Source organism: Tenrec ecaudatus, chromosome 14 (genome assembly GCF_050624435.1).
Source record: "Tenrec ecaudatus isolate mTenEca1 chromosome 14, mTenEca1.hap1, whole genome shotgun sequence".
Classification (NCBI taxonomy): domain Eukaryota; kingdom Metazoa; phylum Chordata; class Mammalia; order Afrosoricida; family Tenrecidae; genus Tenrec; species Tenrec ecaudatus.
In genome coordinates this window covers 13127658-13154525 of record NC_134543.1, presented here as the reverse complement: position 1 = coordinate 13154525, position 26868 = coordinate 13127658, and the positions used below count along the sequence as shown (strand labels likewise).

The 26868-nt window shown below is 54.4% G+C and overlaps 1 protein-coding gene across 2 annotated transcripts in view; it reads right to left on the bottom strand.

Moving 5' to 3' along the window:
* The window catches only part of TTC7B (tetratricopeptide repeat domain 7B), a 253479-nt gene that overhangs the window by 30663 nt on the left and 195948 nt on the right, over positions 1–26868 (bottom strand). For both annotated transcript variants that reach the window (XM_075530524.1, XM_075530525.1), the window contains 2 exons: positions 20117–20257; positions 4013–4215 (listed from right to left, as the gene is read on the bottom strand). In XM_075530524.1, coding sequence (XP_075386639.1) covers positions 4013–4215; positions 20117–20257 — 344 coding nt within the window. The remainder of the gene's footprint in view (positions 1–4012; positions 4216–20116; positions 20258–26868) is intronic.

Genomic DNA, 26868 nt, shown 5'->3' with positions numbered 1-26868 from the left:
GGAAGTGGACTGCCACGGCTCTCCTGTGGGAGGGACTGGGGCTCCAGCGTGTCACTTAGCAGCCAGCAGCCGGCACCACTGTGCCACGCGGGCCCTTCCTCCTATCCCAGGCCTCGGAGACACAACTCCCCAGGGAGCTTGAGGGGGGAGAGAGAGAGAGCGAGGACACGGAGGCATGGTCCACCAATCTAGATGAAAAACAGGAATGAAAAGGAGGGGGAACTTAAAATACACTTCTCTAAGGCAAAAAAAAAAACAACTTTCCTAGTAAAAGGAAATAGAAGAAAGAATTGGGAGGCAAACAACATTTATAGAGGTCTAAATGCAAGCATGTACATATGTAAATATATTTACATATAACGATAGGGAAATAGATCTATGTACATATATTTATAGGCTAAGTATTAAGGTAGCAGATGGACATTGGGTGTCTACACAAGTACTCCCTCAACGCAAGAACACTTTGTTCTAATAACCTGGCATTCCCTGACACGAGCGCTGAAGACAAAGCGGGTGCATAAGCAAATGTGGTGAAGGAAGCTGACAGTGCCCGGCTATCAAAAGATATAGTGTCTGGTTTCTTAAAGGCTTGAAGATAAATAAGCAGCCATCTAGCTGAGAAGCAACAAAACCCACATGGAAGAAGCACATCAGCCTGTGTGATCATGAGAGAGAGAGAGACAGAGAGAGACAGAGACTGTGTGGTCTCAGGGCCACTTCCTCCATGAACAGCAGAAGGTCCTAGAGCACCAGGGGCTCTGGGGAGAAGAGAGCCGGACCAGTTACTCCTAAGAGCACCGGGAAGAGGTGTTCCCAGGAGCCCTCTGGGAGCTGCCCTGACCACAGCTGATGGGTGGTTTTTGATGGGAAGGGTCTAAGCTCCTCAACACTGGCGGCCTTGCTTGTCTCACCCTGCCTACGGATGGCAACGGGTGGGAGGTGGCGCCATGGTCAGGTGCTCAGTGGCTAACAGAGGGGGTGGCGGACTGACCGACCAGGCGACTGCTGTGGGAGAAAGGCCACAGCCTGGAACACCCGGTCAGGAGAGGTGGCCGGGAGTCAGAAATGCCACACGTGCTGTGCTGAGCAAAGTTTGTGTTTCCTGGGTCTCATGATGATTATGGTCTGCTGGGAAGACCCCCCACCCGCCAAAAAAAGGGTTGCTGCTAACAGAGGCCTCAGGTGTGGCGGCCTCCCTCAGCCCCCCTGCTCACTGGCTCTCCTGACCTGGGCCTGCCCCTCCCGCCGCCTGCCTCTCCCCGTTTGTCAGCGAGCTCAGGTGTCTTCAAGAACTCCAAAGGTGAAATGGAAAACTCTCCCTGTGTGATTTTCCTACTTGATCTTGTCTCATGTGCCCCCCTGGGGAGGAAGAAGCAATACTTCTCTGAATAATTCATAGCCCCGGGGTCGACAAACTCTGCTTCTTTTCAGCACAAGAGCCGGCTACACGCGCTGCATACAGGCAGCCCTCTGCCGCAGGGCTCCGGTGGCAGCTCGGGGGCTGGGAAGCTCCCCGAGGATCTTGGCAGCAGGGAGACCAGAACGCAAAGCCCTGCGGTGTCTTTAATCAAACAGACGAATGTTTCGATGATCCGTAAAATTATTTGTAAAGCGGAAGGGAGCCATAGCACGTTCGTGGAGATAAGTCGAGAAAAAGACGTTGTTGCCGTTATTAGGCGATGGGGTTCATGGTTCAAACGGGTCAGGTTTGCCACTCGCTTTTCACGATCTACTGCCTCCCTCCCCCTGGGCTCCTGGGAAGCCCAGCTCCGCCCTGGCAGACATGGGGTCCCCTGAGTTGCAGTGGCTCAGTGCTACTGGTTTGCAACTTGGCTGATAAGGTCCCAGGTCCTAAAAGCCACGAGGGGACGGTTAGGCGCTCGCCTGCTAACCCAAAGATCAGATCAGTAGTTCAATCCGCCGGCCTATCCACCCGCTGGAGGAAGATGTGGCAGCCAGCTTCTGTTATGGCTACCCTTCTGGAGACCCTGTGGGGTCTCCAGTTCTGCCCTGTCCTCCAGGCTCACTGGGAGTCAGCACTGACGGGCCGGGGGCTGTGGGTTCAGCCTCAAGGAGTGGGCCGGAGGGGTGCTCACCCTTGCTAAGGAAATCCTTTCTTGCCGACCACACCATTTTCTTCCAGTTCCGGCCACACCGAGGCTTCCAGAGGTTAAGCGTCAAGGCCAGGATGTCCCAGGAGGCGGGGCCAGGCTGAGTATGAGCAATCGGACTCATGCCACGGTGCCTACTGCTATCAAAAGACAACCGACAGCCGGCGGTAGTGGCTCAGCCCCTTGAGCAGCCTGCTGCGTGATGGTGAGAAGAGTCAAGTTCACGAAGGCTTTGGGGGCCCCTGGAGAATATTTTGCTCATTAGTTACAAAACCGCGTCCTCTGGGTGCTGGGCAGAAGCTCGCAGCCTGTGGCGTCTAAGGCGGTGCCTTCATTTTACAGAGAGGAGGCAGAGGGCTGGGGAGCCGGGCCTTTCTGAAGTTCAAGTGAACAGGGAGGGGCGGAGGGATGAACTCCACGGAGGCAGGGGGTGCAGCTACCCCGAGGGTGCTATCTCTCAGGCCACTGGGCCCCACCTGTAGCTTAGGACAAGCTTCCTTCCCTCTGCCCCATTCAGCCAGAGAGGTCCGGCTGCTAGGAATGGAAGGCCAGTGGGGAGGCCGGCCCCAGGCCCACGGAGAGTGTCTAGGCTTTTCAGGGGCCTGGCACTCTGCTCCCTCCTGGGTCTTACTTCAGAGCAGCAGGTGGAGGGCTCTGGGTGGGGGGTGGGGGCAGTTCCAGGCACAGGTGCTCCCAATGACAAGCCCCTCCCCTGAGGACAGTGCCTTACTGAGGCACAGAGGGATGGGTGGCCCATTTCAGGCAAGGGCGACAGGGCAGCTCTGGCCTGAGCCCCGGGAGAGGTCAGGGGGTGGGACGGCAGACCTCTAGGGAAGGACAGGCTCCCACACCCCTGTGTGGGGCAAATTACCCAGATAAAAAGGCAAGCACGGGCTGAGTTGTGCTTACTCACTCATCTGTAGCAGAGCAGTTCGCTACAGATGAGTGGGTAAGCACAAGCCAGCCCAGGCTTACCTTGCTTAATGGGTACTTTGTTCCTGGGCTAAACCCAAAGTCACTGCCATTGAGTCTGAGCAGACTCAGCTTCGTAGAACTGCCTGTGAGCTTCTGCGGCTGTAACTGTTTACAGAACGAGAAAGTCCATCTTTCTCCCTCCCAGGGGGCTGGTGGTTCCGAACCGCGGACCTTGTGGATTGAAACCCAACACGTAACCACTGTGCCACCAGGGCTCCTCTGTTCCTGGTCAGGGACTGTGAACTCGAAAGAGGCTTTGATCCTGTGGGATGGGGCTGTGGGAGCTGGGAGACAGATGGATGCCTGCCTGCCAGCCAGGCCGGGAAGCAGAAGCTTTGATGGGAGTGTGCTCGCCAGAGATTGGTACATGTCTGGTACCAGAGATTGGTAGGCCCGTGCTTACCTTGCTTACTGTGTAATCAGACACTGCCTGTGTGTGGTATGAAACTGGGGTGACTTATCTGTGCCTCCGTGGCCCATTGCTGGCCAGCCCATTCCACCTCGGAAAGGTGTCCTTTCCAACCAGTGGCCTGGGAGACAAGCTGGGGAGTCTGTATTGTGGTCACACTTACACCGAAGTGTCCCCTCTCCGCACCATATCCCCCACTGTGTGGTCACTCCCTAAGGAGGCTGCTGGAAGCAGTGCAGAAACAAGTGGGCAAACCTGCCTTCTGGTCAGACGCAGAACCACAGGGCGGTGTGGCCAGCTGCCTGGGAAACCACAAACTCCAATGACCCAGAGCACCCTGCGAGACCGCCGGGCGGGGCTGCCGGACGGTGCGCTGCCAGCCTCTGGGAATGACCCCTGTACCGAGCAACACTAGGATGAGTGCCCGCAGGCTTCGTGTCAGGTGGGCGCCTGGCCGGCGACGCCCATCTGCCTTGGGAGCCCGAGCAGGGCTGGAGGGCTGAAGTCTCGGACTCACCAGTCGCTGCATGCTCTTGACGTGGGTGGGGCTGATGGATAAGGCCTCTTCGTACCACCGCCGGGCCTCGTCGATGTTTCCGCGGAGCTCGGCGACCTGGCCGCGCATGTACAGGACGTTGTGGGACATGGGGAAGAGGTTGGCCGCTTCCTGGGTGCAGGCGGTGGCTTCCGCCGGCTTCCCGATGCCAATGTAGACTTCCGCTGTGGGGAGAGAGAGAAAGCAATTGCGTTTCTGGGCCCCTGCCCTTCAGAGGCCCCGGGGCAGCTGTGACTCAGGCTGGGACACTGACAGCCCCCCAAGGGTGATGGGCGGGAGCCCATCTGAATGGGCAGGACCCAGAGCTGGCCAGTTCCCTGTCCCCCCAGAGGAAGCAGCTTCAGTAAGAAGCTCTGCACACCCACTGCTGCACAGGGACGAGAGTCACATGCACGCCGGGGGTCCTGAGGGTTAGAAAGATAGCCCTACCACAGGGAGGTCAGTGAGGTTTGTCTGGGCCCTGCTGTGACCTCTGAGAGGACACAAGCCAACAGGGTCCACTGAGGGAACCTCACATCTGACAGCTGGACCAACCCCGCCACCCTCTGCCGACAGAGATGGGCCAGGAGAAGCAGAGGGACACAGTGCCTGGCATGGAATGACTGCTCTCCACAATGTCCTGATGTGACAGGGGCAGCAGCATATGGCTTGCCTGTTTCAGGAGCCCTGATAGTGCCAGGGCTCAGCGATCTGCTACTGTGGTAGTTACATAATCTGTTGCCAACTTGAGACTTAATAGTGAAGGGGTGGAGTTTAGCCTGTCAATCGGGTCGCAGCTTGAAGACCTCATTTGAAGGTGCTATGGGGATAAATAGCTCACTGAAGTTGGGACACACGCTCCCTCCCTATGAGACATTCCTTCGGGCAAGACACATGGAGCTACACTAGAGCCCTGGAGCTGGAGGAGCCACTTGGAGACCCACGCCAGCATTGAGCTGCTCCCACCGCCACTGGATCCACAAGACTTTCCACTCACTGGCCTGTGAGCTTCCTGCATTCGGCATCATTGCATGTGCTGTGTGAGTCTGAAGAGGAATTTACAGACTGTTATTGGACATATGGGCTAATGTCAAACTTATGGACTTGATCTGGACTGGGCTGGGCTGCTTTCTTAATATGCAATTAGTCTTTGATATAAAGTTCTTTCGTATACACATCTGAGTCTATGGATTTGTTTCTCTAGTCTACCCAGACGAACACAGCTACTAACTGAAAGGTCGGCCCGCCCAGCGGCTCTGAGAAGGCGAGATCTGGTGACTTGCTCCTGGAAAGCACACAGCCCAGACCAGGGGTGTCTGCCAACTACAGCTCTTTCTATGCATACCTATGGCTCTGGAGTACAACGGAAACATTTTAAAGGGTGTTACTCAAACCATGGGGATTTCATTTGTTTTTCAAGATATCTGTATGGCTCTTGAATCATTTTAAAATTGTGTGAGGCGCAGGATTGGCTCTTCTGTCTTACAAGTTTGCCGACTCCTGGTTTGGAATGGGCACCGGCGGGAAAGGTGTGAAATGAAGTGGCTGCCCCATCAGACCCTGCCTGCCCTCTGACCAGGGGTCGGAGGCTCAATGCGCCCTGAGACGAACTCTGAAACACCAACAGAGCAGCCTTTAAGTTTAAGACACCAAGCTGTCCCTTTCCACACAAGCAGGAAAACAGCCTTTTTTTCCCCTTGGGCTCCATGCTGTGCTGTCTGCGTGGAGTGTGCCAGGCTCCTTGTGCCCCAGATTCCCCGAAGGGCCCACCAGGCACTGCCACGTGCCCTCCCTGTCTCTCAGAAACCCCACAGCCTCGTGCACGGGGCCTGCCCTCAGATGTCTCCTCCTGAGGTCTTGCTCTGGTCCACAGGGGGCTCCAGGGGGCTGAGCCTGAGTCCCTGGGTCCCTGGCATGGCCACACCTGCTGCCCCAGGACCACTCGGGGCTCACTGACCCGACTCCCAGGTCCTTCAGCCTCTTCCCCCTCAGTCCAGCCTTGGCTTCCAGCCTCCCCTTGGGGCACGTATCCAACCAAAGTCCATAGCCTATGGAAAGGGCTTTGTAGTAATACTCAGAAGGCTTCTCGAGAGGGGTCAGCCTGGCCTCCCTCTCCGGCTCCTCTCTTCCCTGCATCGAATGCACCAAGGGCACCAGTTTTCAAGTTGAGGCGGCACAAGAAAATCACGGGGGACAGGAGTCCTGCCCCTGCTCACCTGGCAATCGAGAACCTGGTGGTAACAAATAGCGTGGGGGCAGTCCTTGGCCTCCTCCGGTTCCCCAAGTGGGGAGGGGGAAAGTTACTGTCCACGGCCAATCAGCTGCCCTCTGGCTGGGGTCAGACACATCTCTGGTCCAGACACGTGATGAGGGGTGTCTCCAGAGAATACTCACGATTAGGGGGTTGATGAGAGGCGAACAGATTGCATTTTAGGATCAGAAATGCTTAGGACAGGTCTGGAGCAGGCGGGCCTCTCTCTGGTCCCCAGTTTCTCAGTCACACTGCTCCTTGGCCTCTGCCCTTCTTGCCAATGTTAGAAGTCTCCTTTGATCCTGAGCGATGCCCAAAGGGCGCCCTACCCCACTGTAGGCCTCACCTGGAGGCGCTGGCTCTATCTCTGTGGGCCAGCAAACCAAGCCTCCCAATGAGTGTCTGGAGGCACGCCAGTCCTCAGGTGAGGCTCCTGCTCAAAGACACTCAGCTGTACGCACTCCCTGGGCTGGGAATCCCGCCCTCTGTCTCCCGCTCTGGTTCTGCTGCCACCACTCCTCTGCCAACCCTTTGAGATGATAGCTCTAGCTCCAGATCTGGAAGGTCCACTGCACGGGAATCTCAGGGTCCAAAGCATGTGCTCTACTCCCGACGCTTCTAGAATGGTCGTATGATCAATGCCCCCACTCCCGGGTCTGCGATGGTTCATTTTATACCCAGCAAGAGGCGCAAGTGGCCACTGCTCATGTTAGACTTCCAAGCTTTTACAATCACAGTGAACCACGTGGACAGTCATTCCCAAGTGAATCCGATCTGCATCTTCCCCACCTTCTCTTACCCAGACCCACCAGGAAAAGTGGTTTTGAGGAGGTGACAAAGACTAACCGCTGTGGCTCTCGGGGAAACTCAGTGCCACGGAGTCCATGCTGATGCCAGCCACCTTCCAGCACGGGGTAGGGCTGCCCCTGCGAGTTTCCAGGACTGTACTTCTTTAGGGGAGTAGAAAGCCTCGCCTCTCTCCCAAGGGTATGGCTGGAAGAGCAATGTTAAATAATTTACTGCCCGGCACTGATTCTCACCCACGTCATTCCAAGGACGCGGTAAGGACCAGGATGGAACGAGGCGGTGGGACACCGCGTTGTGCTGTTAGGTGCTGCTGTCGGCTCTGACTCCTATTGACACTAGCTAAGCAGAGTGAAGCCTGCCCGTCTCGTGTCATCTTCACACTCATGGTTATACGTCAGCTCATTGTGGGACCATCCTGCTAACCCATCTCATTGTGTTCTTTGATGGATTCCCCCCTCCCATACCGCCCCCCCCCCCCAAAAGCATGATGTCTTTTCTCCAGGGCTCCAGGGCCTGCTGATGATGTTGTTAGGAACCCTTGAGTTGGGTCCCATGCACAGCGGCCTGTGCACAGCGGGAGGAAACCCTGCCCGGTCCTGCACTGTCCTCACAGTTGCTCATAGGCTTGAGCCCATGGTGGTAGCCCCTGTGTCTTTCTGAGCAGGATGTCCTTCTCCAGGGACCGGCCTCTCCTGAGCACATGTCCAATGTACAAACGAGGAGGCCGTGTTATCCCTGCCTCTAAGGAGTGGACTGGCCATCTTTCTTCCATGACAGGCTTGCTGGTTCTTCTGGCAGGCCATCCTACTTCCGCTGTTCTTGGCCAGCACCACCATCCAAATGCTTCGATTCTTCTTGGGTCTTCCGGGTCCAGTGCCCAACGTCCACATGCGTATGAAGTGACTGACAATACCCCAGCTGCACCTTAGTCCTCAAACCAACACCCTTGCTTTCAACACCCCAGAGATGTCTTGTGAAGCACATCTACCCAGTGGCATGCGTTGGTTGATGTCTTCTTCACGTCCAGCAAGCAAGGTTTTATCATCTGCTCATCACAAATCGCCAGCAGACCTGATAGTGTGTCCAAAGTGAGACCGAGTCTTGCCATCCTCACTTCTGGGAGCATTCTGGTTGCACTTCTGCCGAGAAAGCTTTGCTGGTTCTTCCGGAAGCCCACTGTATATTCGGTATTCGTTGCCAACACCACAGTTCAGATGCATCCGCCCTTCTTTATTCCTTGTCCATCTTCCACACGCTGCTGAAAATGCCATCGTGTCTTCATAGGTGACTGGAAATACCACACCGCGGGTCAGCGAACCCAGTCCTCCAGGTGACATGCTGGTTTTTAACTGGAGTTATAGATCCGGGCCTGGGACACAGAAGGATCGAAGCCACCAACGGCTCTGTCAGAGAAAGATGGGGCTCTTGACTTCCGACAGAGTTAGTCTCAGAAGCCCACAGGGGCAGTTCTACCCTGCCCTACACGGCTGCCACGAGTCAGAGTGGGCTCAATGGCAGTGAGGTTTTGGGGGGTATTTTTGTTCGTCTGTTTCATTTGTTCAAGCCCCTGTTCTCTGGCTCTGGACTACAAAGGCCACATACATGCAAAGGCCTCCGTTATGGGGTCAAGGAGGTGTTTCTCCGTAGTCGGGTGCTGTCTGCCAGCCAAGCCTGCTGCTCCTGGGCCTAGTTCACACAGAGGGGACCCCTTCTCACACACTCCCACAAAGATGCAGCGTGGAGAGAAGCCTGGCCCTTGGCTCTCAGGGTCCTGGAGCTGGGCAGAGTGAGGGGAAGAGGTTAGTGCTGAAACATACCAGGTGTTGGCAGGCCTGTGCAAACCTACCTCTGCCTCCTCACAGAGAGGGCCCTGTGCTGGGGAACAAGCCTGGGGTCTGGACTCGGGCGGCCTGGCCCCCAGGGATGCCGGTGTCTCCCAAGAACCCCCAGCGCTTGCCTCCGTGCTGTCAGAGAAAGCACGACCTAGGGGCCAAAGAGGAAGGGTCACATGTCCAGACAAGTGTTCTGTCGTTCTTATCAGCTCTCCGGGGGATTGCTCTTTGTCTGAGGAAGGTTGGGTGGTGAAGGAGAAGGGGAATTGGTTTTCAGGCTTCCTGGTGCTCTGAGCATCTCCACGTCCCGGCCCAAGCTGGGCACCGTGGTTCCCAAGATGACCACAGCCCAGGTCTCACCAAATTCCTTCACCAGGGCCTTGGCTGCATGACTGGTGTTCATTTCCAGTGTATGTTGGCCCAGGTCAGTCTGTCGAGAATGGCCCCTTCCCCTAGGCCTGGCTGGGAGAGTGGGGCTGGCCCTTCAGCCCCTTGCACACTGGTGACAGACGTTGTACCTTCGTCCAGCTGTTCTCCGGGTCTTCAACCCACCCCACCCCCACTGCTGACCTTGACAGTGTCACCTGAGCAGAATACAGATGCCGGCAGAGCAGCCCTGGAGCCTCTTGTCACCGACACGGACAAGCCCACCTGGGTTGCCTGCTTGTGTCGTTTCAAACCAGGAAACACCACCGAGGCAGGGACCCCCGTCCATCTGCACGCCCCCCACCCCCTCTCTCATGTCACAGCCCAGCTCCAGCCGTGATGCCTATGGGCTCAGAGGGGGGCCGCTGGCAAATGGTATGGACCTCCTTTGAGATGAAACGTTTGCTTGTATTAAAAGACTAAAAGGGGGGCGGGGGAGTCACTGAACAAAGGCTTAGCTTCTATGGCTTCCAGCTAGGGTGTTGGGGCCACACGGGCTGGTTTGAATTTGGACTTTTCTGCTTGTCAGTTAGAGGGAGGAGGGGATGTGCGACAGGCCTCATGTGGCCTGCTCCCAAGAGGTTATAACCTTGACCACCCTGGGAGCAGTTCTCCCACGTGACCTTGGGCAAGTTCGCTGCTGGCTGCAGCCGTTCCTGCCTCTAAAATGGGGCGAATGAGTATGGGTCTTGATGCCTCATAAGGTCCCATTACAGGGACTGCACAAGCCCAGGCCCTTGGGACGCCAGTAGACACGTACGCACACGATCCACCTGGGCTATACATGTGCTGTGGGCCATCCGGAGGGGCCAGGGCACTGGCGCGTGCTGCATGCCACCTAGTTGGGAGCTGGCTTCATCTCACCTGGGTGGGATCCACACAGGAGGACCCTCCGTCTGAGCCTGGTGGCAGAGATGGGGGTGAAGGAGGCTGGTCCGGCCAGGACCAAGGGCTTTGTGAGAACAGACCCGCTTTCAAGTCCCGGCAGAAATCAGAAAAATCTGATGTTGCACATCTAAGAATAGCCACTGGCTTCGACTGTGAGAGGTGCCAACGTGAAAGCTATAATTATTAGTAAGTAACAAGCAGAAATTAACCACCTACCTCAAAGTCATTTTTAGCTGCCATCCCAGGGTGGAAATTGAGGGATGGGCACCGGGAAGCTCTCTCGGCTTGGGAGGGGCTCGGGTAGCCGCCTTGTTCTGAGTGCCCGCCTGCCCAAGGCCGACCGGGAGGATGGGATTCTAAAGAGGAGCCCCCTCCCGGGATTGTTTGGAGCCTGACAAACGTCATCAATGCCCCCCCCCCCCCCCGCAGTGCAGACTCGGAAATGGGCGCGCTGGCAATCACTGTGGTACGGACACTTCCACCACCACCCAAAAAGGAAGCCGCCGTGTGACCCTCAGAGAGGCGTGTCTGGGAGGCTCGAGACTTCAACGCCATCGCTCTGCTCTCCTGAGTGACAGCCGGGCACTTCTCTGGGCCCGGGACTCCCCAGCTGCAAAATGGGGGCGATGGCTCACTCCCGGCCTTCTCGACAAGATGGGCAATGTACAGCTGGCCCTGGAAGATTCTCGACACATTCTGGAAACAAGACGGATGGTCGCTTGCAAGGCAGGGAGTGAAGCCCAGATGCCAGGGAGGAGAGATGGACGACGGCATCGTTGTTTTTCTTTTTGAATCTGCTTTTCCAAAGCGGTGGGGTGGGGGAGGAAACACAAGCACAACATGAAGGGGAGAAGTATTTACAGCCCGTGTCACGGGCGCAGGGCAGACTTCTCGGACAGAGAAGGTCTGTCAGTCAAGAAGGAAACAGCTCCGTGCCGCTCAATGAACCAAAGGCACGAGCAGACAAGCGAATGCTGTTTCGCCCACGAGGCTGACAGAGACCCAGAAGCCTCCTCTTCTCCGGCTGACAAGGCGGTGTCTACAGGTGTGGCCTGGGGCCATGCTGCTGCAGGGAGGGGAACAGCGGTTAGCAGTTCCAAATAGAAAAATTGAGTCACCTAGTCTACTTTTAGGAATTCACCGTACAGTATAAAGCTATAGACATGTGTGTATAGAGACACACACATACACACGCTTATGTTCATATAAACTATGAATCAAAGCTCACTTGAGCACGTTCCCCATGTGCAACAGAACAAAGCTGCACCCACACCCTCCTCACAATGACGATGCTGTGTCTGAGCCCACTGTGTGGCCACGTGTCACTCCGCACCTTGCTGAAGGTCTTTAAAAAATTTTTTTGCTGACCCTCTACCAAGCATGTGTCCTTCTCCAGGGACTGGTCTCTTTTGCTAACGACAAACGAGGGGGTACCACTGCAAACCCCAGGAATCCCGCTACCTCACACAACTATGGATTTAAAAATTTTTTTACAGGACAACCTTATCACCTTGAAAGTGCTCTCCAGGACACTGAATACATTTGTCAGATTTTGACTCCATTCTTGGAAACAGTTTTCAAACTCATCTGTGCGGAGGGCTGACAGGCCCTCCCTCGTTTTTTTCTTCACCTCTTCTACATCGTCCAATCGCTGTCCTTTCATGTCCATCTTCATTCACAGAAACAAAAATGAAGTCATGTGGAGTGCAGTCAGGCGAGTCAGGTGCATGGGGCAAGAGAGGCATGCTGGGTTTTTTATTTTTATTTTGTTTTTTGCCAAAACTGGTTCACTGAGATGGCTGTGTGAGCAGGTGCATTGTCGTAGTGGCAAAACCAGTCCCTCGCCTGCCACAAATCAGGCCTTTTTCATTGTACACCATTACACAATATTTTCAGAACCTCTAAATAGAAAGCTTTATTAACAGTCTGATCTGGTGGAACAAACTCCAAATATACTCTGAGTCAACATTTTCATCCGTTCGAGAAGTTGATGGATGGAGGTTTGTCATCAATTGACATTTTACCTTTTTGAAAGGAGAAAACCACTCGTACACTTGTGTTTCTCCCATAGCAGTGTCCTTGAAAGTTGTGTTCAACATCACAACAGTTTCTGCGGCAGGAAACAACATTTCACAGCTGCATGCTGCTCTCTTGAATCAGCCATCACAAAAAATGAGGTCTGAGAGAAACTGCTTTCACGAAAATACGCACTGTGACCAGAGAGAACCTTCCCGGGCAACGCCACAGGGTGCGCGAACTCAGAGAGAGTTGCTTGATGCTCACCCAGCTGGAAAAAGGCTATGGTACACAAGCTTCGCCCAGTGCAATTCTGTTTTGGGGGGTATACCCCTATATAGGGTGTGTGTATATCTATATAAACATATATATGCCACTGGGCACTGGTTAACTTATAGTAAATCCATCCGCGGCTGTTTTACATGAAACCTTGTTGGGGTGGGAGCGGGAGGGATGAAGTTCAGAATGGGCTCTGGAGCAGTGTCTGCAAGCACAGTGGGCAATACTACGCCCCGGGAGGCAGGGCAGCAATCCAGGGGCTGCAGCAGACACCGGTGGACATTTCATGCTGAACTAGAGGCTACAGAACAAAAGTTCTTAATTGTTAGGGGTGAAGGTGGGGGGCAGAGTAGATTCCCCCACCCCCCTGAAAAATGGGCAGAAGGCCAACTAGGTTTGGGATCTTATGTCTAGAAGGTTCACAGGACCGGTAACAGTGGGTGCCTTTGGGTGCGGTTGCTTTTGGGTGCGGGTGGACCCAAAGTGTTAGGAGAGACCTTCCCACTCTGAGTCTTCCATATCTTTGCAGCCGTGCACCATGTACGCTTATTGCTTGTGCCAACACGATTTAAGTGAGGTTGTCACAAAGTCTATGCAAACCAAGGCACCAACCCACACAGGTCCCGTGACAGGTTGGAGGAGACGGAGGAACCAAGGTCAGAGGTGTCCAGGCCAGGAGAAGAGGAGGTGCCCAGCAGAGGGAGGCGCAAGGAGCCGGTCACAGGGCTGCGGAGGGAGGGGGCCTCTGAGGTCTGCGCTGCCTGCTGAGCCCCGTCCCGTCTCTCCCAGCAGCTGGGGGCACGGGTGCCCTATTGGTGAGCCCCCAGTCTCTCTTCTCCACGCCTTGCCTCAGAGTGGCCTTATCTTCCCGCCTGAGGTCTCAGGCCGCCTCCATTCGCCCAGCTTACCCCCCACGTCACAGGGACACAAAGCGGTGGGTGTCAGGCTGGGAGCCCAGCCGTTCCGCCGAGGAAGCTGGCGGTGGAGGTGAACCTGCGTACCAAGGACTGGAGGCTGCCAGGAGGAATGATGGATGGCACAGGCAGTAGACGCTTCCCGGGTTCCATCCCCAAACCAAACTCACTGCCATCGCGTCCATTCTGACTCATGGTGACCCTATAGGACGGGGTAGAACTGCCCTCTGGGTTTCCCAGACTGCAGCTCTCCACGGGAGTACAAAGTCCCCTCTTTCCTCCCTGCAGGGACGTGTGGTTTAAAACTGCTACGGGTCACTTATTGTGAATCTCCGGGCAGTCCTGTTTCAAACAACACATGGTAGAAACCTTACAGGTTTCTGCATCTGGCAGGAGGAACTGTTATGGCTGCTTCTGAATTGACCTTTTGAGAGTTAAAGGAATATATGACCTATGACATGGCTCTAAATCTTCATCCCACAGCAGCCTTGTTTTTAAGGAAGCAGTGTGGCACACATTCTTAAACTATGCTAATGGATTCTATTCTTTGCTCGCACACACAGGGACATCTCTGCATAGGAGAGCTGCGTGTATTCTGCACCGAGCCTTCAAGGCAAGCATGCATTTCCTGAAGCGTTTTACTGTACTTTTGGCGGATGGGTACCCAGTGACACAGGTTCCCCCTCAGCAGTTTCCACTGGCCTTCCTCATTGCCATTGGCTTCATGCCTCAGTCTTCGGGTTGGTCGGTTCCCATAAACCTGGGCACCTTCTCTCAACGCCATCTAGGCTTTAGAGCTGGGGTGGGGTATTGATAACCTTATTCAGGGGTCACGCGGGTCAAACATTGAAACCCCCCTCCCCAAGTGATGGCTACAATGGGTTCTCCTCTGAGTCCTTGATGTCCCCTGGTATGAATGATGTCACCAGCCTTCGATGGCCCAGCGTTAGATGGTTATGCACTGGGCCGCTCACCACAAGGTCTGCCGTTCGAAACTGCCAGCAGCTCTTTGGGAGACAGATGAGACTTTCTACTCCCGTGAAGGGGCTCAGTTCCACCCTGTCCCATAAGGTCACTAGCAGTATATTGACTTATTTATTTGGGGTTTTCTACAGCCCAAGGACCGGATGTTCTCTGCTCCTGTGTTAGAGCATTCGCTGGCCACCTGGTCTTATCTGGATGGGTTTTTTTTAAGGGAGCACATTATTCCAGGGCAATATTCACTGTTTTATGAGCTATTGAGCTACAAGGTGACTGGAAGGGACACTTTTGGTTCAAGGCTTACCGAATAGCTCAGGCCAGTAGTCTTGGGGAATCTTCCTATCTCAGCGAAGAGTCAAGAAAGTTTGATTTTTTTGTGTGTTTAGAGTTTGAAGTTCTGCTCAACACTTTCCTCCCTTTCTACCAGGATGCACCTTTCGTGGCTGTCAGAGCGTGTGGTGCTGGTAGCCCGGTACCATCCAATTCCCCCGTTTCAGGGTACAGGAGGTCATGGGTCATGTAGACAATTGGGCTGGGAGACCAGTTTCTTCCTTTTTCCTTCTTTTTGCTCCTGGGGAGTAGGGACTGATAGTCGTGTCTTAGATGGCCATTGGCAAGCTCAAACGAACCCAGACACCACTGACCAGACTAGGATGCAGAGCAAACGTATGAACTCTATCGTTCTAAATGATGGGGCTATCTCATGAGACTACGACTCTAAGTCTCCAAATGACGAAAACTATACTCCTGTGAGGAAACTGGTTATATACCTGAGAAGTATCTGATTCTGCGACAATTTTTATTTTATTAGATATGTCCATACACACACATGCGTTTGTGTGTGCGCATACTTTAAAAGACCTCTTCAACGTGCTGAAGCACAAATAAGTCACTTGGAAGACAAAGGTGCACTTAAGTCATGGTATTTTCAATCGCTTCCTAAGTCCTGGGAGACGTACCGCTGAACACTCTTTAGAAGTGAGGATGGGGGACCTCATCCCATGGACTTTGGACCTGTTATCAGGAGGGGCCAGTCCCTAGAGAAGCACATCATGTTCGGCAAAGTGGAGGGTCAGTGGCAAAGAGGAAGACTGTTGAGGAGACGGATGGACACAGAGGCTGCAGCAATGAGCTCAGGCTCATGGCACCAGGCGGGGCAGTGCTCCAGTCTGTTGACTAGTGGGTCCCTCTGAGTCAGATCAACGTGAGGGCGAGCGCCCAGCACAACAGACATGCACGGACATCTACGTCCACACTAGGACCCTGTAGATACCACAGGCCAAGTACTTGGACCTGTGAGCTGCTCCAGGGGACAAAGCTATGGCAGTCTTCTTCTGCAGAGATGACAGCCTTGAAAACCCTTTCTTTCTAATGCATCCATACATAGACAGACATATATACATACACCCATATGTATACATACACCCACATAGACATAGACATACATACACCCATACATACATATACATACATACACATACACAGACATCCATACACACATCCACATCCACACATACACACATACATATACACACATACATACATACACACATAGACATATACACATACCACACATAGACATGCATACACACATACACATATATAGACATATATACACACACCCATACCCATACATATACATAATACACATATACAAAAATATATAATACACATATACACATCCATACACACATCCATACATAGACACATATCCACACATTCATCCATATACATACATACACACATCCATATACACATCCATATAAACACAAATCCATCCATATACAGACATACATAGACATGCATAGACGTACATACACATATACATAGACATACATACACACATCCATCCATCCATACATAGACATACAACATACATATACATCCATACACACATACATAGACATACATACATATACACACACATCTGGGCACATTTGCCTTCTAGAGCTCAATTCTATCAACATTGTGGAATGTTAAAAGCCACTAGCGTTGGGAGTTGTGTTCTGCTCTACTGGGTAGAGAAGAGAAATGAACCTTAGCTGTCACACAAATACACAAGCCTCTGTAAGGGGATGTCCAGTGGCCTATGGATGGGTCTTGGGTCCCCAATCTGCACTCCCCCTCATTCACAATGATTTGATTTTTTGTTCTTTGATGCCTGATACCTTATCCCTTCCATACCTCGTGATCGTACAAACTGATGTGCTACTTCTATGTGGGCTTTGTTGCTTCTGAGCTAGATGGCCGCTTGTTTACCTTCAAGCCTTTAAGACCTCAGACACTATATCTTTTGATAGCCGGGCACCATCAGCTTTCTTCACCACTTTTGGTTATGCATCCATTTGTCTTCAGCAGTCTTATTGGGAAGGTGAGCACACAATGGTATGAATTTTTGTTCTTTGATGCCTGATAACTGATCCCTTCAACACCTCATGCTCACAGAGGCTGGTGTGCTACTTCCATGTGGGCTTTATTGCTTCTGAGCCAGATGGCCGCTTGTTTACCTTCAAGCCTTTAAGACCCCAGACGCTATATCTTTTGATAGCCAGGTACCATCAGCTTTCTTCACCACATTTGCTTATGCACCCACTTTGTCTTCAGTGATTGTGTCAGGAAGGTGAGCATCATGGAATGCCAGTTTAATAGAACAAAGTATTCTTGTATTGAGGGAGTACTTGAGTGGAGGCCCAATGTCCATCTGCTACCTTAATACTAAACCTATAAATATATGCACATAGATCTACTTCCCCATCCTTATATACAATATGTTTACATATATATATGCCTTTACTTAGATCTCTATAAATGCCCTTTGCCTCCTAGTTCTTTCCTTTATTTCTTTTTTACTTTCCTCTTGTCCCACTATCATGCTAAACCTTCATTTGGGTTTCAGTAATTCCTCTGGTTACATTACCCTTGATCATGCCCTACCAGGTCTCCTACACCCTCCTCACCACCAATTTGGATCACTTGTTCCCTTATTCCTGGGTTTATAACACCACTTCCTTTTCCCAAAGACCCATCTGTAGGCAACTGGACATCCCCTTACAGAAGGGTCTCAGGGAGGAGATGAGCCTGTCAGGGTGAAGCAATGATGAAACATACAACTTTTCTCTAGTTCTTGAATGCTTCCGCCCCCTACTACCATGATCCCAATTCTACCTTACAAATCTGGCTAGACCAGAGGGTGTACACTGGTACAGCTAGGAACTGGAAACACAGGGAATCCAGGACAGATGATCCCTTCAGGATCAGTGCTGAGAGTGGCGATACCAGGAGGGTAAAGGGAGGGTGGGATGGAAAGGGGGAACCGATTACAAGGATCTATATATAATCTCCTCCTTGGGGGATGGACAACAGAAAAGTGAGTGAAGGGAGGCGTCAGACAGTGTAAGATATAACAAAATAATAATAATTTATAAATTATCAAGGGTTCATGAGGGAGGGGCCATAACAAAATAATAATAATTTATAAATTATCGAGGGTTCATGAGGGAGGGGCCAGCGGGGAGGGAGGGGAAAATGAGCTGATATCAAGGGTTCAAGCAGAAAGCAAATGTTTTGAGAATGATGATGGCAACAATGTATACATGTGCTTGACACAATGGAAGGATGTATGGATTGTGATGAGTTGTACGAGCCCCCAATAAAATGATTTTTAAAAAAATGCAAACCTCACTCCCAAGTGAATCTTAGCTATATGCTTCAGGATTCCAGGAAGCAGCTACCGTGCTTCCTCTCCAACAGACACTGCCCGCCCGGAGAAGGGTGAAATGGACCAAGAGAGTGGAGTCGAGTGGAGTCAAGGGCAGCAGGCGCGGAGCAAAGCTCTCCCAGAACATCATGCCGTTCACTCGGCTCAGCAACTTTCCCAAGAAATATGCCAGGGAAGCAGTGCTTACGGGGTCGAGCGAGAGCGTCACTACCAAAGGGTCCTCCGGGATGCCCGGGTGTCGGTCCCTTCCCAGTCTTCCTCCACGCTAGTCCTCTAGATTCAGTCGGGCACACCAGGCCAGGCACAACCCCCAACCCCCTCCCTTGCTGCTCACGAAGGTGACCGAGAAAGCTGGGTCCCAGGATCCCAGGCTATGCCTGGGCTCTCCCCAGTGCCAAGGAGGCGGGCCTGACTCCGCTGCCCGTGCTCCAGAGTCAGCATGTCTGGGACCCAGCGAGCACTCGAGGGCTGGCAGGCGTCTGCCGTGCTGGGCACAGAACAATGGGCACATTCATGAATCATCCCCCATTGGTACTTCTGCTCGGGAGAATCTAATTTGCTAATTTACGGTCGTTGCTATGGCTCAATTAAAGATGCCAACACAGAAAAGGCTGTTGGCTGAGCTGGGTCCCGAGACGTGCCAGACCCAGGTGACTACAATCGCGTCTTCACACGGGGGTCCGCCCCTGGTGTTGGACGAGGCTGGACACCATGCCATTAGCCTTGGCGAGGGAAGCGTCCACATAGAGACAACTGGGGGAGAAGCAGCACATGGCCCAGCCAAATGGGAGCCTTTGCCCCTGTGCTGAGGGGTCTGCTCGGAGGCCCCAGGGGAGGGGGTGTCTTGCAGGGAAAATGTGGGGGCTCAACTCACAGTCATCGAGTGGATTCCGACCCACAGAGACCCTTTGGACAGCGTAGAACTTCCCCTTGGGTTTTCAAGACCCTAAATTTTTCTGAGAACAGAAAACCTCATTTTCCCCCCATGGAGTAGCTGGTGGTTTTGAACGGCTGGCCTTGAGCTTTAAGTCCCAACACGAAACCGAAACCCACGATGCCACCACCTAGTCCCCCCACTCCGTAAAGAGGTACCCTTGAAGCAACAGCACACAGATGCTAGAACCCAGAGCCATCTGTTGTGGGGCCCCGTGTGCTGGGGTTCGCAGGGAAGCATGCCTCACGTGGGCTCTGTGTTAGGGTTTCCTAAGGAGTCCAGTGGCTACAATCTGGCTGCAATCTTCAAGGTGAGCGGTTCAAAACCACCAGCCAACCGAGGGAGAAGGATGGGACTTTCCACTCCAGGAAAGTCCTGGAAACTCACAGAGGCCGTTCCGTCCTGCCCTTCGGGGTTGCTGTGAATCGGCACCGACTCGGTGGCAGGGAGTGAGCGGTACCCAGGCAGAGCTGAGCCGGGGACTCCAGGTGAGGCGGTGAAAGGGTGACTGGACCTGCTTGTCCAGCTTGTCTGCACCAGGGGCCCTTGGAGGTGAATGGACACCAAGCAGGCTGACCACTTCCTTGCTTTGACAAGGTGCCACCCATAGCTGTCTCCCCGTCAGGAGGGTGCCAGGCACCATGGGGGGCGGGGATGATGAGACAGATGTTGTTCATAACCCCGCCACTGCACAGATGAGGAAACTGAGGCTGGGAGAGGAAAACAACCTGCTCAAGTCTACATGGCTGGCTGGCAGGGAGAGTCAGGTCAGGGCTCTATGTGAGTTGAGGTGCCAGCGTATGCTGGCATGCTCCCGTACCCCACCCAGCGTGCACCCTTCCTGGGGGCCCTCAGACCCCGACTCTGCAGACCTGTCCTCCACGCCTGCTCAGAGCCATGCTCGGGCTCAGGGCACGGAGGGATGGGCAGAGAGGGAGCGTCTCGGGTTCCTGAGAAGCAGTGGCCCCATTCTGGGGGGGGGGGGTTCCCAGAGGACCCTGCAGCCTCGGGCTGGGAGGTGTGGGTGTGGGGAGTGGTACCTGCGTGGAGCCAGATCTGCGCCAGCGTCATCCAGGGGTGTAGAGGGCCCTGCTTGGGGGCGCTGCTCTGCAGGGACGAGGCCACCTCGGACAGTGCCTGCTCCACTCTCGAGGCTGCCACCGATGTGGCGTGGAGAGAGCCTAGGAGGGGGGCCAAGGAGATGGTGTCAGGAGCGACAGGGGGCACGGAGCCGGCCAGCCGACGACACCCGCCCCGTGCACACACACAGGTGGAGGAAAGGAACACGCACCCGCCCCTACGGCGTCTCCGGGCCTCACGATCCATAGGAGGGGCGACAGGTGTTAGTGCCTGGAGACTTGGTCTCCTGCTTGGGCTAATCTTTCAGACACCCACGGAGCACCCACTACTACACTTAAGGTCCCTTCAGGGGCTCGGGGCCACCCAGTGTGTGCCGGGAGGCAGGTGGGTGTGGCTTGTGAGACAGCCAGACACAAGTGGTAAAGAATCAACAAACAACTACTGCCAGGAGAACTTATGAAGCACCCTGCCCTGCTGCCAGGGCGAGCCTAAACCTAGCAGGTAGATTGGGGTGGTCCTATCTGACTGGCCATCCGCTACAAACCAGCTGCCTTGCATGTCATCAGTGCAGCTGGGACGCAGAGAGGCTGTCTTGTAGGGCATGGGTTACTAACTAGCGGAAGCACACCTTGGCTGGGTCTATCAGCGGCCGTCTATTGCTAAGGCTCCTACACGATCTCGGAGCAGCGGGGGTCCCAGGGAAGGCCCTGGGGCCCAGAACAGTCCCTGCCTAGGATGGCTCTGCCGTCCTCAAAGGCGGGTAGAAGGAGCCCATTTGTCCACAGGGATCTGGGGGAAGAACGTCCATTCAGAAGCCACGGCGACGCACTTCCCCGCACAGGGACCTTCCGGAAGTCACGAATGGCAACCAGAGATCACCTCCTGACACATGGCTCGTCCCCAACGCCTTTCCAACCTCCTGGGTTTCAGAGTCAGAGCCAAATGCGCGGGCACGTCACATGACAGCCAGTTAGCTTCCTGCGCACTCGAGCTTCAGCGGTCACCACTCGTCACAGTTTCGCAGGCGACGCGCATTCCTGAGGGTCAGAGGCCACCCGCTGGCCTCATCATACGGCTGAAGCCGAGACGGTATACAATACTGGCAACTCAGCCATGTCAACCGGGGCGTGCGACACGAGGGCCTCACAACCACGGCTCTCGGGCTGTGTCACGCGCCCGAGTTTGTGTGCCTTTGCAGCGGTAGACTGGCCACCTGTGCTGTGTGCTGGCCATGCCTAAAGGAAGGATTGGGAGCTTGGTGGAGGTGACTTATGGGAGGGGGCTGGGATCAGAGGGGAATCCACCTTCCACGGATAAGCCACAAACAGCCCCCACAAAGGTATTCGAGGCAGCAGTGAGCCTTTTCACCCCACGTCCTCCAAGAGCATGTCATGGCAGCCTCAGCCTGGCCCTCGGCTGGATACCAGTTCTAGGAAGGCCTACGACCTTGTCATTGTAGAGATACAATTACTTATCTTTCCACTGCTACCTCTTGGCGTGTACAAAACCAAACTCACTGCCAGTGAGTCGCCACCAACTCATAGCGACCTTCCTTATAGGACAGGGTGGAACTGCCCCTGCGGGTGTCTGAGACGGTAACTTCTCACGGGAGTAGCAGGCCTCGTCTCTCTCTCAAGGAGCGGCTGGTGGTCTCAAACTGCTGACTTTCTGGTTAGCAGCCCATCTCGTAACCACTACACCACCAGGGCTCCTGCTGTCTGCAGCAGGTGGCGCTCAACTGCCTGGTCTCCAAACTCCAGGGGGCCCCAAAGAGACTGTTTATGTGGATTCGCTCTGCTGACGCCTCGCATCTTAGAAATGAAAACCGAGCCACGTTTGCGGCATTGAGTGACAGGTTCATGCAAAAGTAACCGTGATCCAATAACCAGGAGCTACTCTAGAACATGCCTGTGCGACCCTGGGAAGAACTCATTTTGGTTTCTGAATGAACTGGCTTTGCTTGTCCCTTGATGTCATTGTTTTGGGTCCATCAACGAACTAATCAGAGCTATTGTCAAAGTTCTTTACACACACACACACACATACACGCTTCAAAAATTTTGTGGATAAATTCCATTATATTTCCATTTAATTTTCCCCATGAACTTTTTGCAGCCCGACTTCATTAGTTCCTAGCATCCTACCATATTTTCCTGTGAACGTGGCCTGGCTGACGGTGACCGTGGTGGACAACGAGCCATGTTCCAGGCACCGTGATGAGAAGTCTGCAAACACCACCTCCATACGAAGCCTTACACCAGCTGGTGAGGCAGGCAGCAAGGTCATCTACTGCATCCAGGTGGCACAGTTAGGGCGGAAGGAGGTCCCATCACCCACTCGATGTCATGAGGCCAGTAGGCGGTGGGAGAAGGGCTTGCACATTGGTCCACCCCTTACCCTGGCTCTAAGCGTCCACCTCTCCAGAAAGACAGCTTCGACCCTTCTGCTTCTCCCTGCCGAGGCCTGGCAGCAGGGTCCCCAGTGGTCCTGGTGACACCTGCACAGGTGTACACCTGTGTGTACAGCAATCACGGTGTGACCCATGACTTAGGCCAAAGTTGATGTCGCCGTGTTGTCTAGTTGGGCATTTCCAGGGGCTAACAGGGACACCGGGCAGATGCTCGGAAAAGGTTTGCTAAATGAATTAATTCAGGAGTACTGTCAACAGGCGGCGCCTGGGTGAGACGCGGCAGACTGGCCGTGTCTCTTTGGGACACAGGTTGTGCGCTCGCTCTGTAGCGGGCTCAGAGGCTGCTTGGGGTGGCTGTCATCAGACAACCTGGAGCCAACATGACAGTGGCACATGGTTTTAAGTTAACCCGGGACACCCATCTGTGACTCTCCTCTCCGACGGAACAAGGATGGATCAGGATAACTGGGCTTGTTTTTTTTTAAAAAAAGTTTCGCTTCTTAATCAATTCCTTTTTACACACACTTCACGAGGGCAGAGGCCCTTGGAATCCGAACAAGGGAGGGCTTGTGGATGTTAGCACTCAGGTATTTATAATTAATAATAGCAAAACCATTTGGTCACCAGCTCTTCCCAGCAATAGCACAACTCATAGAATTCTTGCCCCGTCTCAGATTTTTTGGGAGGGGGGATGTTGAGGGGTGGGGGCCACGGGTCCAAAGCATTGTGAATCAGAGTGGATATATTTGATGTAAAAAACGCAGAGACTGAAAATCAAACAACCTCTGTCCTACTGTCTCGTAGGACCGACATGGCAAGTGCCCCAGCAGGCACCGGGTTCTGACTGGGGCAGGTTAGGTGCTTAGGTGTGCCAGTTCAGGCCAACTTCTTTCTAAGGTGACCCACCTATATTTGCTCACTGAAACAAACCTGTCCCTGCAGCAGGTGGGGCAGGATAGGAGGCGGAGGCAGGATTGGGCAGACCGAGGCGGGGGATCAGGGGTCAGATGATAGGATACAGGGTGTGTTTCCAACGGGAAACATGAGAACGCACAGGCATCCGGCTCCACGGCCGCCGGCATTTCTTATTCATCACACTTATCGCCGTCCTCTTGGGGGGCTATGTGGCAGCTGCCGCTCCCAAGAGAGACGGGGCCCATCTTTCCCTCGGCCTCCTCGGTGCCTCTGAAAAGACCGAGCTGCAAAGCCAACTGCGCCTTGAGCTGGCGTGGGCAGGGGTGGGCACACCCTCGGGCTGGCCCTGGGTCTTGGTTTGACTGCCTGGCCTGGTCCAGGGAGCGTGAGGGACTGAGGGGCCAAGGAGAGCTGTGTTTCCTGCAGGCCACCTCTGTCCAGCCCTCCGGTGAAATGCTAGCTTGGACAAGAACTGTTCGGATCCCTGCTGTTCTCAGACCTCATGGGCCATGTGGGGATTGCACAGGGAGGGGAAGGGAAGGCCACAGAGAGGATCCAAGGAGCCTACACCACTGACCTCGGGCCACTGCTGAGTCCAAGCTCCGAGCCCACCCTGGGGTCTTCTACCCCCTGCCCCCACCACAGCTCCCTTCAGCAGAGCACTGTGACACCCTGGGCGCCCAGACCACCTTGGCAGGAGATGTCTTTCAAAGAAACCATCTTCTTTCTGACTCACACGGCTCCCAGGCCAAGGTCACACAGCCCTGGCACGTGGCCACGGCATGGCCACTGCGGTCGAGTCCATTCCGACTCATACAGGACGGGGCAGAGCGGCCCCATTAACGGAACAACTTCCACGTGTGGAAGCGGTCGCCCCCTCTTTCTTCCTTGGAGTGGCTGGTGGGTTTGTACAGTTGGTCTTCCGGCTGACAGGTGAGCGCTACAGCCGCTACACCCGTGGGGCTCAACACACCATCCAAAGTTCAAAGGGCCCCCAGAGTCCACGGTCTCGCTAAGTGAAAGGCTCAGTGATGCGGCTTTCACGTGCAGGGTCTCTGACCGCAGGCACAGACTGATGGGATTCCAGCTGCCCCTTTATGACTGTTCTGGTGGCAGCGACTCGGTGGGCACCATCCCAAGGACCTCCCACCTCTGCCTGCCCCTCGTGTGGTCACAGCACTCAGGGGACGGCCTAGCTCTCAGATGCAGCCCTGACTGAGCACCCCGTGTTCAGGGACCAAGGCCAATCACACCCCCTCTGCAGCAAGACACTAGAAGACACAGGAGGGCACCTGAGTGTCTGCTCTGGGGCAGCCCCCAGTCCCCAGGGGCTTCCCTCGGGAGAATGGCAGAGCACACGGTCCCACCCAAGGCCCATCTCGGTCATCCACACTTTTTTGTTCTGCCTTCGCCACTTATTCCTGGAAAGAAACCCAGCCGAGGTCACCATGGCTAACGTGTGGCCGGGCTTGGTCAGCCCTCGGTCCTGAAAGGATGTGCTATGACCTGTCCATAAAGCTTATTCCACTGTGAGTCTTTAAAAGTGACACACACACACACACACACAAGCGACACACACACACACACACACACACACACACACACCACACCACACCACACCCCACCCCTTGCTCCTTCCCAGAACAATGAATATCAGGAAAAGAAAGAAGAGACCAAGCCTTTCTTAAAGACCCTGTAAAGCAAACAGCAACTTCAATGCCTAAGCAGGTGGCTGGCGAGCTGTGCTTCGAATCTCTCATTCTTCACGGGGAAAGGGGCTCCCGTTCCTCTGGGGAGGGCCTGGGAGGTGCTTGGTCCAACGCTGCAGACTGCTGGCAGCCAAGTGACCTTCCCCTTCACACTGGCCACCTGTGCGCTAAGAACAGCATGTCCCCGGGGCTGGGGAAGGAGCTGGTGACAATTGTCTCTTGTTTCTTGAAGAGGGAGGAGGCCATACAAGAGCCCCACCCACCCCCACCCCAACCCTCAGATGAGGTGTGTTTTCTCTGGACTTAAAAAAAAATCAGCAAGCATATTAAAGGCACTAGACAACCCTACCCTAAGCCGGGGGACGGTTTCTGCCTGTGCTTTTGAGGAGGGTGGTGTGGTGGGCTCAGACCCCACACACTGTCACACAACACCTCTGAGGCCCAGGCCCCAGGGGATGGCTGTGGCAGCACTCGTGGCAACAGCTGGTTCCCCCCACAAGTCCCACTGCTCCTTCCTGGTGTGGGTTCTGCTGACACGTCACCCTGGTTGCCTCGTCTCACTGGGGGAAGACGCCTTAGGGAAGCCAGGTCAGTAGGGACAACCAAATCCACAGCCAACACCATTTCCGAAGGACTCCCACAGACCGTTGGGCACGGTTTAAACCTGACAGGACACGCCGTCTCCTCCTGAGAGGGGCAAGTGCTTTCCAGGGAAAGTGTCTGGGAGGAGGCCGAGGGGGGGCCGGAGAGGCTGGGGTATGGCGTCACCGGGGGTGTGTGCTGGGGAGGCAGCATGCTGCTGGGTGGGGTGGTGAGGAGGGCAGGCCAGGTGGTGACAGGGAAAGCAGACAGCGTGGGGGTGGGGGCAGGGGTTGCTCTCCAGCATGCGGGGCGGTGCCAGCTGTCAGTGGGCAGCTGCCAGCCGTGGCTCTGGGCTGGAGACAGTACTTGCTGGAGGACTGCACTGGGCAGACGCCCACCTCCCCCAGTGGACTGCTGCCACCACTTCCCTGGAGATGCACCAGGAGGTGTCTTTGGACTAAAACTTTCTGCCAGTGCCGCTGGGAGGGTGGTTGTGCCCTGCGCCTCAGTGCCTGCCCTCCCAGGCTTGGGGGTGTCCTAATTCCTGTGTGCACAGCCCCTAGGGTCTACCTGAGACCTCTGTGGGGCTCTCCGAGCGCCCGTCAGCCTTGCTGACAGAAAGATACCACTGTCGAGCTAAAGGGGAGTTAAAATAGCCAGGGAAGGCCATCCTGGCGGCACGAGGCCAGGGTTTTTCAAATCCCCGCTCCGCAGAAGCAACACTGATGTTGGCCCTTGTCAGGGACCTAGACTTTTCTCTTGTTGTTGGGTGCTGCCCAGTCGATTCTGACTCAGAGTGGGCCCCCGTGGATCAGAACACAGCACCACCCGGCCCGGCACCAGCCTCACCACTGTTCTTATGTCTGAGCCCGTGCTTGCAGCCACGGTGTCGGTCCATTGCTTCCAGGGCCTCTTTTCCACCGGCCCTCCACTTTACCAAGCATGATGTCTTTCTCCAGACACTGGTCTCTCCTGACAATGTGTTCCAAGGACGTGAGACAGAGTCTTGCCATCCTCATGTCTAAGGAACCTTCTGGCTGTACTTCTTCCAAGACAGACTTGGTGACTCTTTGGGCAGCCTGTGGCATTTTTCTTC